This window comes from Maylandia zebra, linkage group LG16 (genome assembly GCF_041146795.1).
Source record: "Maylandia zebra isolate NMK-2024a linkage group LG16, Mzebra_GT3a, whole genome shotgun sequence".
NCBI classification, from domain to species: domain Eukaryota; kingdom Metazoa; phylum Chordata; class Actinopteri; order Cichliformes; family Cichlidae; genus Maylandia; species Maylandia zebra.
This window is the reverse complement of record NC_135182.1, coordinates 33,546,563-33,563,897: the sequence shown is the minus strand read 5'-3', so window position 1 is coordinate 33,563,897 and position 17,335 is coordinate 33,546,563. Positions and strand designations below refer to the sequence as shown.

The following is a 17,335-nucleotide window of genomic DNA, read 5'->3' as shown; positions in this document are numbered from 1 at the left end:
GAAATCTGGTATATAATGTTGTGCTACGTGATCGCTAGCGACACAGCTATGTTAGCATAACACTAGCACAGTGAAGCTGGAGGATGAACACCAACTCGATAAAAGTTAACGTGAGGGTTTCTGGTGGTTGGGGACACATGGAATCGCAAAGCAGGATGCTATACATGGACCAAACTTCAGTCAGGAGAACAACTCAGATAATTCATCCACAATACAAGGTTAGTTATTAATATACTGCAACAACATGGGAATAGAACAGCTGCGAGAGAATTCAACATTAATGAATCAATGTTACGTAAATGGAGGAAGCGCAGTTGTTGGCTTTCCCCATATTTCAACAGTGCTTCATCTCTTTGTTATTACTGTCGCCTGGCATAATTTGCAGATGATAGTGGTTGTAGCCGCTGCAATACTTTCAACCAAAACAGGCGCAGCTTGATGACATCATCAACATGCGCTATCGTGGTAGAGCGGTATAGTCAAAATCTCTATCGTTGGCCAAATTTATATCGTTTCTATCGTATATCGTTTATATCGCCCACCCCTAGTATAAATATATAAGTAAACAAAATGTGCGCCCTTACAAATAGAACAAATGTACTGAAACCAATCAATAAACTTATTGGAAACTGAAGTGTGTTACTGTGTTCAAATGAAGAAATAAAAATACAGTGGTCCCTTGCTATATCACAGTTCACCTTCTGCTTTTTTTTGTGCAATTTTGCATGCTTTTTTTTCAGCGCATTGTGTTCTGCTTCCTGATTGGCTGTAGACCATTGTTAATCAATCTTGTGCCGTGTCTCCTGTACAGCGAGGAATGCGTTCAGCTTGTCAAATTTACATAACAACAAACACAACAATGTCGACGAAACATCATCACCTGCGGGTGCCTTTGGTTCCATTCTACAGGGTGGGCCATTTATATGGATACACCGTAATAACATGGGAATGGTTGGTGATATTAAAGTCCTGTTTGTGGCACATTAGTATATGTGAGGGGGCAAACTCCTCAAGATGGGTGGTGACCATGGTGGCCATTTAGAAGTTGGCCATCTTGGATACAACTTTTGGTTTTTCAATAGGAAGAGGGCCATGTGACACATCAAACTTATTGGTAATGTCACAAGAAAAACAATGGTGTGCTATGTATATATGTATACATATACGGGCGATCGTGGCTCAAGAGTTGGGAGGTCGGCTTGTAATCGGAAGGTTGCCGGTTCAAGCCCTGGCTTGGACAGTCTCGTTTGTTGTGTCCTTGGGCAAGACACTTCACCCGGGCCTGGTGGCGCCAGTGTCTGGCAGCCTCGCCTCTGCCAGTGCGCCCCAGGGTGGCTGTGGCTACAATGTAGCTTGCCATCACCACTGTTTGAATGGGTGGATGACTGGATGTGTAAAGCGCTTTGGGCTCCTTAGGGACTGGTAAAGCGCTATAGAAATACAGACCATTTACCATATATGTGTTATGTATTATCTCAGTTGTTCTCCTGACTAAAGTTTGGTCTGTTTACAGCATCTTGCCATGCCCTCAACCCTAACCACTGGGAACCCTCACGTTAACTTTTATCGAGTGGAAAAAAGTTGGTGTTCATCCTCCAGCTTCACTGTGCTAGTGTTATGCTAACATAGCTGTGTCGCTAGCGATCATGTAGCACAACATTATATACCAGATAGTCCAACTTCAGTAACCGTACAAACGCCACTGCTGTTTAGTTTTCTGTCTTCACTTATGTTGGAAGTGATAGCAGAGGTGTACGTTTTAATCTTTTCAGAAATCTCCTAGTCAGAACATGGTATGTCATGTTTAGTTGGAAACTAGCGAGCTAACTTCCTGCTAACTTTTAACTCCATTAAATGTACTAAATTCTGTTTTCATGGATGCCTGGATTTAAACTTAATTGTTACACCTGGTAAAGGAGAAACTCTGATCATTTTATTAAAGATGAAATAATTTAGACAGTTTGCTAACTCTCAGTGATGCCGCAGTGTTTGTTTGACTTTGGGACTTGAAGCGGACTGAATTTTGGACCTAGATTACTCCAAGTGCGTGAGGCTCCTGACTACTGTAACCGTAATGCTCCGACAATCCATCAAGCGGTGCGGTTTCGTAGCTTACCAAAGTCATACTAAAACATTTTTTGAGCGCTGTCTATCACATAAAATCGGTGTGAGGTCAGTAAGCACAACCAGAATTCATACATAAAGCGTACCGATTATATGGCGCACTGTCAATTTTTGAGAAAATAAAAGTATTTTAAGTGCGCCTTATAGTGCGAAAAATATGGTACTTACTGCTATGTCCAGTTGGTTAGCCATCACCAGTTTGTTTATATCTGGAAGGATATTAATTTGGTTGGTAATTCTCAACCACTCATTTGACATCAAGACTTCCAGGCCATACTCAGTATAGATGTTGCTGTTTACTATGTCGGCCACTTGGTTATGGCCTTCCATGTATGTCCTGACTCTTGCACCCTGCTGTTATGTGCTAGATTGTCTCAGCATCATCTTTACACAGCCTGCCCCTGGGGTCTTGCCTGGTGTGGTAGACCCCAGCATCTGTTGATCTTGTGCTTAGGGCTTGCTACTGCCATGATTAATGCCTCTGTGCTGTCTTTCAGTCCATCTTTGTCCAGTCACTGGTAGGATTTCCCTACTATTAATACAAATAAATGAATACATGTCAAAACTAAACTTGTATCAAATAAATCTTTTTGATACCTTGTTGCACATAAAAAGGCTTCACAGATAACAATAATAAAAGTGGTAATAATTATAACAACATAATGTTTTCAACACCTTTGCAACACTTCGACAGTAAAATGTTAACTATGTTAAACATAAAAACAAACCAACATAAGTCAAAAGTAAATAAAAGAGTTAAAAGACTAAAATTAAGCACCTAGGATAGGAGTAGTAAAATTAATGACTAAGATATGATTCTACAGCAATAAAAAGTATATCAGAGCTCAAGAACAGAAGATGGGGAAGGTGTTATCTCTAGAGTCCAGAGTCTATCTGCCTATCTCTCAAAGCTACAATAAAACACTTGTGATAACTAGATGAGGTGCCAATAACAATAATTGTGTAACAATGTAAAAAAAAGGAAAGATATTGCTGTTAAATAGCTCGGCTACACTCGAAAAATATCAGTTGTTCTGTTTTTGAGCCACAATGAAGAAGCTGTTGTGGGTCTTTAGTCTGTACATTTTTTGTCTCTGTAGTTGTCAGAGCAGTGAGGTAAATGGAAGAGAGGACTTCATGTTTCTTGCAGGGCCTCTGACAAAGCAGTTGGTCAGAAGCTCAGACAGAAGCATAAATTATGCCTTTGACTGCAGTCATCCCGTTCCTCCTGGCTCTAAGCAGTACTTTGAGGACCTGCAGAGCAGAGGGGTGACCCACTTCAAAGTACTGCTGTCATGGGCTCAACTTCTTCCTACAGGCCACCCCAGCCAGCCCCAGCAGGCTGTGGTTAGATGTTACCAGACCCTGCTGAAACAGTTGCTGGAAGCAGGTCTTCAGCCTCTGGTCATCCTTCAAGGATGGACAGTTCCAGAGTCTCTGCAATCAAGGTATGGAGGCTGGGAGAGCCAGGAGCTGGCACAGATGTTTCAGCAGTATGCAGAGTTTGCCTTCCAAGAGTTTGCACCACTTGCACACTCATGGTTGACACTGGATGGTGTTTGGCATGACGGGCAGCCTGCACATGCTCCCAGTTTTCTGCAGAACATCCTTCAACTAAACAAGAACATTTACCAGATGTACCATCAGCGCTTTCCTGACAAAGGTGAGTCAAATTAACAGGAAAAAGTGAAGATTAAAGACAAAAGAACATGACTAAATTTATATTTTCAGAATTATTCACTAGTCAATACTTGTTCTTATTTCTCTGAGGCTTGAGTTTACTTAAGGTTTTGTTTATATGTAAGTGTCTTGAGAAATCACCTGTAAAAATAAATTTCCATCAGTGTATAACCAAACTAAGTTAATAAAATCCTTCAGCACATGTTCAGCAGTTCCAAACAGTAAAAGTGCCTTTCATGCTTGCATATTTACAGGTAGACGTCTGTCACTTGGACTGAAAACTAAAGATGTGGCTTCTCTCTCCGACATTAAAGCTTCAACAAGTGTAAGTTTTTTCTTTTCTTTTATAGATACATAATCTATACAATAATATAGGTATAGTCAGAATTTCACCTCCTTGCATGATTTTTATTTAGGATCCTAATAAAATTTTCAGTTGTTGATCTTATTTTGGCAATAATCAATTAATCAATCAATCAATGTATTTATAAGCACATTTAAAACCAACACAGGTTTACCAAAGTGCTGCACATAGTAAAAAGTAACAAGTAGTGGTGCGGATCGATATTGAAATACCGATTCTTCTGATACCAGTAATTTATGTTCTAGAATCGATTCTCATATTAAAATATCAATATTTTAGTACTTTGGGGTAAATTTGTAGTTTATCATTAACAGGAACACAATGGAAAGAAACTATATCATTTGGATCGTCTAAATTAGAAGGAACTACTTCCTCTTACGCCTTTCATAGTCCTGATGTCCTGTAATCATTATGAAGCTATATTATTATATTATTACAATTACATAATACAAGTATATATGAAATATAATGAAACAGTCTTTGTACAAAGTATCAGTATCGGATCAGTATCGTCAATACCACCCTGAATTTTACTTGGTATCGGATCGGAAAGGAAATCAGTGGTATCGCACATCACTAGTAACAAGTAGATCAAACACACACAAAGAACAACACAAAACTTAGTCACAATTAAGTTTGAGGATAAAAGCCAATTCTACAACATACTGGAAGCCCGTGTAAATGAGCCAAGACTGGGGAAATATGGCCATGTTCACGAGTGCCTGTCAAGAGTTCGGCTTCAGCATTCTGAACTAGCTCAAGACAAGAGAGCAGAGCCTGGCTGATACCAAAATAAACACTGTTACAGTAGTCAAGCCTGGATGAAATAAATGCATGTATCACTTTCTCGAAGTCAGCAAATGACAAAATGTTCTTAGTTTTTGCAAAGACCCTGAGCTGGAAGAAGCTTTTACTACAGAATTTATTTGTTTCTCAAATAAAAAGCTGCTATCAAAGAACTCAGATTCTCTGCAAAGGGATTTCTGGTCTTTTCCAGAGGACCAAGGTCAACCTTCAGAGAAAAGCGATGCACATTAACTGGCTGTTGTGAAATCATATTTGCTTCTTGTAGATGATTTTTCTTTTTTATTAAACTATTTCTAACCAATCAAATAATTATTAACAATTATAATAATTATTAAATTTAATAAATAAATTGTTAAATTTGTAGTTAAATTTTTAATTATTATCCAATTTTTTCATTTATTTTTAATTTTGGTTTTGTTGAAGGCATTCAACACCTCTTTACACCACACACACTTAGTCACAATTAAAAGCCAGAGAGTAAAAAATGTGTTTTCAAATGAGTTTTAAAAATGTCAAGTGTTGGAGAGATGAGCTGGAAGAAGCTTTTACAACAGAATTTGTTTCTCAAATAAAAAGCTGCTATCAAAGAACACTTCCAGATTCTCTGCAAAGGGATTTCTGGTCTTTTCCAGAGGACCAAGGTCAACCTTCAGAGAAAAGCAAGGGTCAGAAGGTTCAAATAGTACAATCTCAGTTTTTTGGTTGTTTACATTAAAAAAATGTAATGCAAACCACGATTTAATGTCATCACGGCAGTCTAGCAAAACGTTTAGAGAGTCCGTAGAATTCTTTTTAAGAGGAAAGTAAATTTTAGAATCATTGGCATAATAGTGAAATGAGATTCCTTGTTTCCTGAAAATAGAGTCTAATGGGAGCATGTAAAGGGAAAAGAGTACTGGGCCCAGGATAGATCCTTGAGGGACCCCATATGTAAGGGGGGTGGATAAGCGGAAGCGAATGGATGGATGGATGGATCATTAAGAACTTTTAAAAGCACAGTTTCAGTGCTATGTAGTGCTTTGAAACTGAGATGTCATTCATTTCCAGAAAAGCCTGGAGCTGAAGAAAAACAATTTTTTTCCAGGATTTTGGACAGGAAGGGGAGTTTAGAGATTGGCCTAAAATTTGACAGAACTGATGCATTGAGATTAGGTTTTTAAAGAACTGAATGCAAGAGATGTTAATAATGTTTAAAACGTTGGGTCCAATAGTGTCAAAGACTTCTTTGAAATATAATAATGTCGAGGTGACACATAGAGGGCTCATAGAGGAATCATAAGCTGGAGGGGAGATGTGAGACCTGATAGTAGCAACCAACCTACCAAATATATGAGAAACAAAATTCTTCCATGGCCTCAAAAGTGACAAATGTCCTCTTTGAAGGAAATAAGTTGCGTTAATTTCTGCCAGTAATAGACTACTTCTTGCAGAAATTTAATCACGTAAGTAACCATGCAAATTTCCATCTGATGCGAGATTTTTCATGATTTTCGTGCATTTAAAGCTTGTTTTTAAATCTCTCCAACATATTACAAGCCTCAAATTCAGCTTTTTAAGCAATTCACTGGTGAATTTGTTAATCTGCTTATTATGATTATTTCAATGAACGTCCCCAGTGATGGTCATTTATATGATCTTTACCACTAATTGACAAGACTGAGAACATATAATTATTTGGTCAATTTATGTGACCACATAATTTGTGTGGTCACAATCAGTGACCACATTAAAAAGCTTTCATGTATCACAGAGGCCATTTTTACTGTGGCCAAACAATTAAATCTTAAATTTGTCTGAGGATAAAACATTTTTTCCATTTTAAAACTGAAAATTGAAACTGTTAAACTATGCCACTTAGAGTCAAAAATGTGCATAATGTGCACATTAAATGGCTGTTGTGAAATCATATTTGCTTCTTGTAGATGATTTTTCTCTTTTATTAAACTATTTCTAACGAATCAAATAATCATTAACAATTATAATAATTATTAAATGTAATAAATAAATTGTTAAATTTGTATTTAAATTTTTAATTATTATCCAATTTTTTCATTTATTTTTAATTTTGGTTTTGTTGAAGGCATTCAACACCTCTTTACACCACACACTCTAGTGACAAGAAAGTAACAAGAACAGCAGCACTAATGTGCAATAACGTGAGGTTAATCATTCCCGAAGGAAATTGGAATCATTGTCACCAAACCTGGAACTACTGATTGCTGTTATATGGATTTTAATTGGTCATATAATTATATACTTTTTTTGTTTGTTTCAAAGATGATTAATTTGTTTTTTTTGTATTTATTTAAAGGATGGAAGTGGCAACATAAGTCCGCTTAATCACCTTAAAATATATAAAAAATTATGTTAAAAACAACAATTTCCTACAAAAATGGAGCATTACATTCAGTCGTGCAAAAAAAGGAAAGGTTTACTGTAATACATTTCACATTAAGTCTCTTCTCATTATGTCCCATCTCAGAATAACGATGTGACAACATGTTGTGTATCTCCTGTTTTAAACAGATGGATTTCTTGTCAGTGCACATTGACTACAACTGTGCCATCTCTTCAGAGTTTGAAAATGAACTGAGGAACTTACAGGTATTGAAATTGTAATAAGATGGGGTTTTTTAAAAATGTTGCATTTAACATTTTGCTGATACAGCAAAGCTACATATGTTTCATTTTATGTTGTAGATTTTGAGCAGGAACTTGCCTATCCTGATTTACGAGATGAGTGCTCATGATTGTTCTCCCAGTGATTACCAGCTTCTTGGAGATTTCCTAAATGGTAAATGTCATGACAGCTTTTTGACTTAGCAAATATAAGATATTAATAATTAATTAAAACTAATTTCCCATAATAGACATGAGAACAATACCTCATTTTATGAATGTGCAGCTGTATATATAAAAGAAACAATACGACTTTCCAGTGGCTGTCTTAGTAGAGATTTGTGTTTTTTTTCTACATGAAATTCGTACTCATGGTGCCTAATAAGCTAGTTACCAAGAACATACCAAATGAATATGTATACTTCATACATGTAATGTTAAATGTTTCTGTGAATATAACATCACTAAATAATGTGTACAGTGTACATCCTGTCAAAAAATGGCGTTGTAAAACAGCGATCTGAAGATATTACGGGATGGCAGAATAAAGAAAAACCAAAGGCCACAACATCTGGGCAAATCCTCTGGTGTTGTTACCCAAACAGAATACATTAAGATAAAGTTCTAGATTTTGGGAGTGTTATTGTGTCATGAAATCTTCTTGTTATGGGCCAGTGATGTTATATAAGGCACCTGTAGACTTAGCCTTTGCTTACGACTTGTGCTCACTATTTTTCAGTAACAGTGAATACATATTGTTACTGAAACAGCTAATAGAGCCCTGGTGTGTCAAAGAAACAGCAAGTGGGTTTTTATTTAAGATTAAAGAGGATTATTTCTAGATTTAGTTAGATAAAATTCCTTACATAAACTAAGCGAAGTATTGCGAAATTCACAAATAAACTGATTAATTACACAAAATTTTATTTTAAGAGTAATATATTTTTCAAGATAAGTTATTTATCATCAGTCATAAAACAATTCATATTTCTTGAACACAACACAGGCTTGATGGACAATGGCCTGAATATTGTGGGATGTGACATGAAGGACATGTTAGGCAAACTGGACACGGAAGATGCTCTTGTCAAGTAAGAGTTCATTTTCTGATTTATATGTACTGGAATTCTGTTTTTTTTTTTCTTCTTATTGTATTAAAGATTTGCTTATATTTTTCATGTCTCTCTCTTTCCAAAAGCCATGGCATTTCACACCACACCAGGATGACAGGGTTAAGAAACAGTTATCAGACTGTGTGGGATAAATTTAAGTCCCAGACCACAGCAGAACGAGATCTTTTCCTTCAGGAATCATTCCTCTCTGGCTTCCAGTGGGCCACCTCCAGCGTATCTTTTAAGACTGAAGGTGGCTGGTCAGAAGGTGGGAAAGGAGAGACTATTTGGGACCGGTTTGGTCATGAGGGATTGGCCTTTGCAAATCAGACAGCTGACCTAGCTTGCGACAGTTACCGTAAGGTAGATTATGATGTCTACCTTCTGCGAGGTCTTCAGGTCGACACCTACCAGTTTTCCATCTCTTGGGCCCGTATTTTCCCCACAGGGTACCGACAGAGCCAATCAGAAAAAGGAGCTCAATACTATGACCAGCTGATAAATGCTCTCGTTGCATCTGGCATACAACCCATTGTCACTCTGTACCACTGGGATCTGCCTCAAGCACTCCAGAATTATGGTGGATGGACCAATGCCTCCATTGTAGAGGCCTTCAAAGACTATGCAGACTTCTGCTTCTCCAGGTTTGGAGACAGAGTCAAGATCTGGAACACATTCAATAGTCCCTGGGTAGTGAGCCATGCCGGGTATGGTACTGGTGTGCATGCCCCAGGAGTAAAGGACTATGTGGAATCTTCCTATCAGGTGACAGTGATGTTATTAGAATACTGTAATTAATCACTTTATTACAAGTGTAATTATTGCACTAATGTACTTAACATTTGATTTTGCATTATCAGGTCACTCACAATATTCTCAAGTCCCATGCCGAGGCCTGGCATGTCTATAATGACAATTACAGGAAAACACAAGGAGGAAAAGTGGGCATTGCCTTGAACTCTGACTGGGCTGAGCCCAGTGACCCTGCCAAACCTGAAGACGTAGCAGCTGCAGACCGTTACCTGCAGTTTATGCTGGGCTGGTTTGCACATCCCATATTTGTAGACGGAGATTATCCTGCAATACTCAAAGATCAGGTGGAACAGAAGAAAACCGCATGCTCTGACTCTGTACCAGCAAAGCTCCCAGTTTTCACTCCCACAGAGAGCAAGAGGATACTTGGTACTGCTGACTTTTTTGGTTTAAATCACTATACTTCTCGGCTGGTCAGCAACAGTGATGGTGGGTGCACCCCTGGTCCTGACGGTGTGGGTGACTTCCATGCAACTGTGGACCCCACATGGAGTTCCACAGCTTCTGACTGGATCTATCCTGTTCCTTGGGGACTTAGAAGGCTCCTGAACTACATTGCAACAGAATACCTGAATGTTAACAAATTGCCTGTATACATAACAGGAAATGGGATGCCAACAGATTACAGTGTTGACAGTCTCACTGACACCAGCAGAATGGACTACATGAGAAGTTACATCAATGAGGCCCTGAAAGGTTAGTGTTGGAGATTTCCCCAATTTGAGGGCACATTTTTTTTAGAGAGAGAGTTAAAATAATTCAAATATTAATTTTGTTTTTGTTTGTTCATTTTGTAGCAACACTCACAGATGGAGTGGATGTGCAGCGATTCACGGTGCAGTCACTCATGGATGGATTTGAGGCAAACCAAGGCTACAGTCAAAGATTTGGTCTTCACTATGTCAACTTTGAAGTGGGATCCAGACCAAGGACCCCAAAGCAATCTGCATATTTGTACGCTGAGATTATCGAGCAAAACGGTTTCAGTTCACAAAAAAGTAAGAAGTTTAAAGCTGCAGAAAGGCCATTAACGCGACGTTTAGCTGCTTTACCACCCTCAGAAGTTCCATCTCAGGCAAAGGTAGTTTGGGAGAAATTCTCTTCACAGTCAAACTTTGATAGACAAATGTACCATTATGGCACTTTTCCTGAAGGCTTCAGTTGGGGAATTTCTTCGTCGGCCTACCAAATTGAAGGTGGCTGGAATGCTGATGGCAAAGGTCCTAGTATATGGGATACATTCACTCAGACAACTAACACTATTCCTGATAATGCAAACGGCAATGTAGCCTGTGACAGTTACAACAGACTTAATGAAGATCTCTACATGCTGCGGGCTCTGAGGGTGAAGTCATACAGATTCTCTTTGTCCTGGTCCAGGATCTTTCCTGATGGCACACGTAAGTCCCTCAACCAGAAAGGTGTTGACTACTACAACAGACTCATTGATGGTCTTATAGCGCACAATATCGAACCCATGGTAACACTGTACCACTGGGACCTTCCTGAAGCTTTGCAAAAGGTCAATGGCTGGGAAAGTGCAGAGATGATAGACATTTTTAATGACTATTGCGACTTCTGCTTTGCTACTTTTGGTGACAGAGTGAAATTCTGGATAACCATTAACCAGCCTCAGACAATTGCATGGTCTGGATATGGACTTGGAAATATGCCACCAAATGTTGTGGACCCAGGATATAGACCATACATAGTTGCACACAACCTCATTAAAGCCCATGCCAAGGCCTACCATACATATGATGACAAATATCGTCAGTTGCAGGGTGGTCTAATCTCCATAGCCCTCAACGCTGATTGGTTTGAACCTGCTGATGTCAACGTAGTCCGTGAAGTGGTGACTGCTGACCGGGCGATGCAGTTCCAACTGGGATGGTTTGCACATCCTATTTTTAAGAATGGTGACTATCCTGATGCACTGAAGTGGCAAGTTGGGAACAAAAGTGAAATCCAAAGTCTTCCACAGTCAAGACTTCCTTCCTTTACTGAAGAAGAAAAGAACTTCATCAAGGGAACTGCTGACGTATTCTGTGTAAATCATTACACTACAAGGGTAGTGAGCTATTTTACAGCTGCACTTCAGCCTCACTCCTATGAATGGGACCGAGACATGAGAGAATCCGAGGAACCCAGTTCACCAACTACAGCCATTCCTAACCAAAAAGCTGTGGCCTGGGGCTTGAGGAGACTCCTCAACTGGATCAAGGAGGAGTATGGTGATCCAGAGATTTATATTACTGAGAATGGAGCAGCAGTAGAATGGGATGACTTTGAAAGAGTAATGTTCTACAAGACCTATATCGATGAGGCTCTCAAAGGTGCAGTGATATAAAAATATTTCAGAAGATATTTAACATTTTCCACCACTGCCATGACTGGTTGTTCATTTATTTTGTATGTATGTGTTTGCATTTGTGGTTACATTACAGCCAATAACCTTGATGGTGTGCGGTTGCGAGGATACACAGCAACAGCTTTTATGGATTCTTTTGAGTGGCTGCACGGGTACAAATTTCTATTTGGGCTGCACCACGTGGACTTCACAAACCCAGACCGTCCAAGAACACCAAAGTACTCAGCTCATTACTATTACAACATCATAAAGGATAATGGTTTCCCCTTGCCAGATGATGAGAAGATGCTTTATGGTCACTTCCGAGAGGATTTCATGTGGAGTTCTGCTTCAGCATCATACCAAGTAACTTATACTTTTACTGCAATTTTACTTTTACTCAACACTGGCTTGCTTGCCTTGTTTTCATCTCTTTAAATTTTTGTTTTGCATTTATTGTGTCCAGATTGAAGGAGGATGGAGGGCAGATGGAAAAGGTCTAAGCATCTGGGACAAGTTCGCTCACAGTCCTTCCAAAATATTAAATGATGACAATGGGGACATAGCCTGTGACAGTTACAATAAAATAGAAGAGGATGTTGCGATATTAAAGCAGCTGAAAGTCAGCCATTATCGTTTCTCCTTATCCTGGTCAAGAGTCCTTCCTGATGGCACCATTAATAACATTAACGAGGCTGGAATCAAGTACTACCAAAGACTTTTGGACGCACTGCATGCTGCAAATATCCAGCCACAGGTATGAATAATTGTATTAATTTCCCTGTGTGCCAGAAAAGATACATGTAAATGTATTAGATTTAGTAAGACAGTCATTTTCCTTTCCTTTCTTTTCCTTTTCCCTTCAGGTTACTCTGTACCACTGGGACCTGCCACAAGCTATAGAGGATGATGGAGGCTTTTTGAATGAGAACTTTATTAAGCTTTTCAGGGACTATGCTGACCTCATGTTTGACCGTCTTGGTGACAAGGTGAAAATTTGGATCACCTTTAATGAACCAATCATGACAGCCAACCATGGATATGGCTTTGGAAGCTTTGCCCCAGGTATGGTTTAAGTCAGGAATCTCTGACGCCAGGTCTCAAGGGCCAGTGTCCTGCAGGTTTTAGATATCACTCTGGAACACACCGGAAACAAATGATTAGTTCGTTACCAGGCCTCTGGAGAACTTCAAGACATGTTGAGGAAGTCATTTAGCCATTTAAATCACCTGGGTTAGATCAAGGACACATCGAAAACCTGCAGGACACGGGCTCTTGAGGCCTGGAGTTCGACACCCCTGGTTTAAGTAATGCTTTGCATCTAATACTACACTGGTATTAACCAAGTTCTATAAGTGCTACAGAGTAATATAGTGTTAAAGAAAAAATGTTAAATTGTTGTCCAGGAAAATTTCTGACTGTTTTGAAACAAGCTGTAATCTTTATAGCAGTTCTTCAAATTTCTAAACTGTAGTGAAAAAAAGCAAACAAACATGACACATTTGCTGCCTATATGCTCTGGGTTTTTTTTCTCACCAGGAATCAGTTCAGGACCAGACACTCTGCCCTACATTGTTGGTCACAACCTGATTAAAGCTCATGCCGAGGCCTGGCATCTCTACAATGACAAGTACAGGGCCAAACAGAACGGCATAATCTCCATCACTGTCAACTCTGACTGGTCTGAACCCAGAAATCCTTATAGGCAGGAGGACTATGACGCTGCAAGACGTGTGGTGGAGGTATGCCATTTCTTCTCAGATGTGACAAAAGAAAAATTGACAGCAGTTAGTTTCAAATGACTATTATGTTTCTCTCTGTGCAGTTCTACCTTGGCTGGTTTGCCCATCCCATATTTAATGGTGACTACAGTGAAATTATGAAGAAAAGAATACGTGACCGAAGTCTAGCTGCTGGTCTACCACAGTCTCGGTATTACAAAGGCTATTATTAAATCACAAAAAGCTAATTCTGTTCACAAAACATTTCTCCTACTGAAAACACTACTTCCATATGAACAGAATCAACTTTTTGGGATTTCCTTATCTGGATGATTGAGCATCCATCAAAACGCTGTTATTAAATATTTAAAATTTTGTATTCGATTTTCTAAACAACTTTATAGTAGAATAATTTAACTTTAAGTCTACTAAAATTAGTAAGTCTGGTTTTACTTCAATTTCTCCAGGTTGCCTGAGTTCACTCCAGAGGAGATTAAGAGAATTAAGGGCACTCATGACTTCTTTGGACTAAACCATTACACATCTGTGCTGGCATTCCCTGTGGACCACGGAGATGCTCAAAGCATTGAGGCAGATAAGTAAGAAGTTAACATTTGAAAAATAAATGTCTGCTGGGACTACTTCTTCTGAACAGCTTCATTTTTTTATTCTGTACTTCTCTTAACTTTGTCCCCTGCAGGGGTGCCATGGGAGTTTCTGATCGTACCTGGCTGGATACAGGCTCCTCCTGGCTGAAGATCGCACCATTTGGTATCCGCAGATTGCTGAACTTCATTAAGAATGAATATGGAAATCCACCAATTGTAATCACTGAGAATGGAGTTTCAGAGCAGGGGACTGTTGATCTAAATGATGTTCACAGGATTTACTACTATGACCAATACATCAACGAGGTGTTGAAAGGTATCAAAGCTTCCCCTTATATGAAATCTAAAGCCACAAGTGTCCTGGAGAGGAAAATAATGTTTTGTGTGTAATATGGATGCTTAAAAATTGTTCTGCTCATTCTCTAAAAGAAAGAAGAATTTTAAGAATATGAAGGTACTTATTTTCTTTTCACAGCTTACTTGCTTGATGGTGTGGATGTGCGTGGTTACACAGCATGGTCACTTATGGACAACCTAGAGTGGACTGCTGGCTTCTCAGAGAGATTTGGTCTGTTCTACGTTAATCGCACAGACCCTAATCTTCCTCGAGTGCCTAAGAGCTCTGTTAACTTCTACACCAAAATGATTAAGTGCAACGGATTCCCCGACCCTGAATCAGGACATGAGTGCCTGAACCCATAGTCTGAAGGTAAAGTGATAAAAGATTTGCTCAGATTCCTACTTTGAATGATAGACCTTTAAATTAAATGTTCAAATAAATATCTTTTCAGCAGGTTAGTTAGTACTCTCTCATGAACCCTCTATTTCCTAAGCCATGCAACAGTTAAAATAAAGGTTGGATTTAAAGTTACTATCTGCAAATGTTCACAAACAATATGACAGTATTGTTTTCACTGTCTCTCTGCACCAACAGCTGCACCACCAGTCAACATTAACAGCGTGAAATTCCTTGGTCTGGATCCCTCCACCAATGATGCTGAGACTGGACTTTACACCACATGATTGTTGCAGTAGTAGGGATGATTTGTGTTTCTGTTTTCTTCCTTAAGATGAAAAAAAAAGGTCCAAGAATAGTGAACATGGGGCAGTATCGAATGTAGTGAAAACTGTAACTGCCAATAAGATGATGTGCAGTGTAGGCCCCTGTAAACAGTATTTGATTGCAGGCCCTTAAAAATTGAACAATACTTGAACTCCTAGGCTCATCAGACATAGTATGTGTAAGATGTCTTATAACTAAAATTGTAAGTTTGTCATGATTTAGTCAGTTATTAAATCCTTGTCCATCATGTATCATTTGCTTGACCACTGCTGCAACATGAACACTTGAGAATCCAACAAGATTATTTAAAGTGTCATTTTATCCTGTATTTAAAAAATAAAAGTGATTTTTGTAATAAAAAACAATTTTCCAGTTATAGTATAGGATGCATAATAAGCCTCATATTTGAATAATGTTTTTGTATATGTTTATCAAAAAATCAAATTTATCAAATAAAACACTGTAAACAATAATCCAGTGAATAATGTCATGATTGTTGTTAAATGTAAGTACCTTCTTCCTCTTCAGATTTTTTGTCTTCACTTTTTTGTACAGTGATAAGCAATTTTTAATACTGTTACCTTGAAGTGATTAAAATTAGAATGTAAATCTAAACAATATATCCATCATCCATCATGTCCTGTGCTGCTGTGTGCCATGTGCAGCATTTAAGCTAAATAATGATCAGTGTTGTAGGTTGATTCATTTGTTAATAAAAGTCTAAAACTGTGTTTAAACATTTGTTATTTAGCTATAAATCCAGTGGCCTCTTAAACCTTTGCAGTTTTTTACTTCAGTGCATTTGACTTCAGCGGTCTTCAAAGTAGAGCAGTGTTTCACAAACAAGGAGCAGAATAACGCACTTTAAATTGTTCTTGTTAAAGAGACCTGATGAGAGTAAGTGTCAGGGTACTGTATCTCCTTAGTTGGTGACTCCTCACAAACTGGCCTGGCCTGTGGCCTGTATTTGTATAGCTGAAGTCTGCCAGCCTCGACCTCCATCATTCTAAAGACTTCCTCATCGACCAGTAAACCGTCACTATCAGTGTGATGAGCCTGGCCACATGAGTGCCCAACACCAACCGTGAAGACCAGAGCCACTCAGCCACAGGGAAACAACAGTGGAGTTGTCGAGTCAGGTGGCCACCACTCCAGCTGCCTGCCCCCCTCCAAGAACAATGCACCCTAGTTAGCCAACTCTGTCACGTCAAAGGGCTCTATCTGCACAGCTGTATTGATGACCAGCCTTGCAATCTCTGGTAAACACAGACCTGCTGGAGGGCCTGTGTTGACACATTGAAGCCAGTCATAACCCTAGGCACAGAGAATTTGTCTCTCAAGTGTGGCTAGAGGAAGAAAAAGGACAGTCACCAGGCAGCTGCCACCACTGCTCACGTCAGCCCCAACATCCGGGTCTGATAACCCTCCTTCGACTGAAATAACCCAAGCTGTCCATGACATATGGCAACACAGCAATGCAGGTCTCACCACTGACCAGCATCACTGGTTAAGGTGCCTCCTAGACGCGTGCGCTGCCAGTGACAAAGACTGCAGACAGACAGGACTGGTCCATCACAGCTTTGACACCAGCTCTGCTCAGCCCCTCCGCCTCTCCACCAACTGCCCTTCACAAAACGGCTGCACCGACCAGGTTTCCCTAACCTTGCTCTCTTCAAACACCCAGAAGGTCAGGTGGCCTGCTGTTTGGAAGTACTAAGAGCACCACCTAAGAGCGGACAAATGTGAGGCCATAGATCTTCCGTATTGATCTTACACATAAGCTTCATTTGACTAGAATTGAATTTATGGATGTTATGATGGAATGATGGATTTCAGTTGCAGGTATTCAAGAAATTTATTGTTGCTGATTCAATATGTTGATACAAGTTCTTCAAATGAAATAAACCTTCCATCTTGTATAACATATTCTAGATTTTTTAGCCCTTTCTCACACCACAATGAAATCTTTTGTTTTTTCAGACAAATATCAGGTTTGTGTTGGTTGGGCATCCTTAAAAGAAGTTTTCATAGACTTCAGACAGCACAGACAGGTCCACTCCCTGTCATGAACTGA

General features: G+C 39.2%; 1 protein-coding gene across 1 annotated transcript; it reads left to right on the top strand.

Moving 5' to 3' along the window:
- The first annotated feature begins 206 nt into the window (after positions 1-206).
- Positions 207-15,713, top strand: LOC101465483 (lactase/phlorizin hydrolase-like). The gene is made up of 18 exons (XM_076874720.1): positions 207-218; positions 3,443-3,787; positions 4,059-4,129; positions 7,502-7,579; positions 7,676-7,769; positions 8,601-8,685; positions 8,793-9,471; positions 9,567-10,215; positions 10,317-11,855; positions 11,967-12,235; positions 12,336-12,626; positions 12,736-12,934; positions 13,409-13,611; positions 13,695-13,801; positions 14,058-14,189; positions 14,291-14,514; positions 14,674-14,907; positions 15,133-15,713. Exons 2-17 carry the CDS (start codon positions 3,607-3,609, stop codon positions 14,898-14,900), a joined length of 5,028 nt encoding a protein of 1,675 aa, XP_076730835.1. The 5' UTR covers positions 207-218; positions 3,443-3,606; the 3' UTR covers positions 14,901-14,907; positions 15,133-15,713.
- The last annotated feature ends 1,622 nt before the right edge of the window (positions 15,714-17,335 follow it).

What these genes read in the sequence shown, in the direction of transcription:
- LOC101465483 (XM_076874720.1), top strand. Translation starts at nt 3,607, where the DNA reads ATGTTTCAGCAGTATGCAGAGTTTGCCTTCCAAGAGTTTGCACCACTT. An exon ending in CATCAATGAGGCCCTGAAAG is followed by an intron (nt 10,216 to 10,316) that starts GTTAGTGTTGGA and finishes TTCATTTTGTAG; the next exon opens with CAACACTCACAGATGGAGTG. An exon ending in CTTTGGAAGCTTTGCCCCAG is followed by an intron (nt 12,935 to 13,408) that starts GTATGGTTTAAG and finishes TTTTCTCACCAG; the next exon opens with GAATCAGTTCAGGACCAGAC.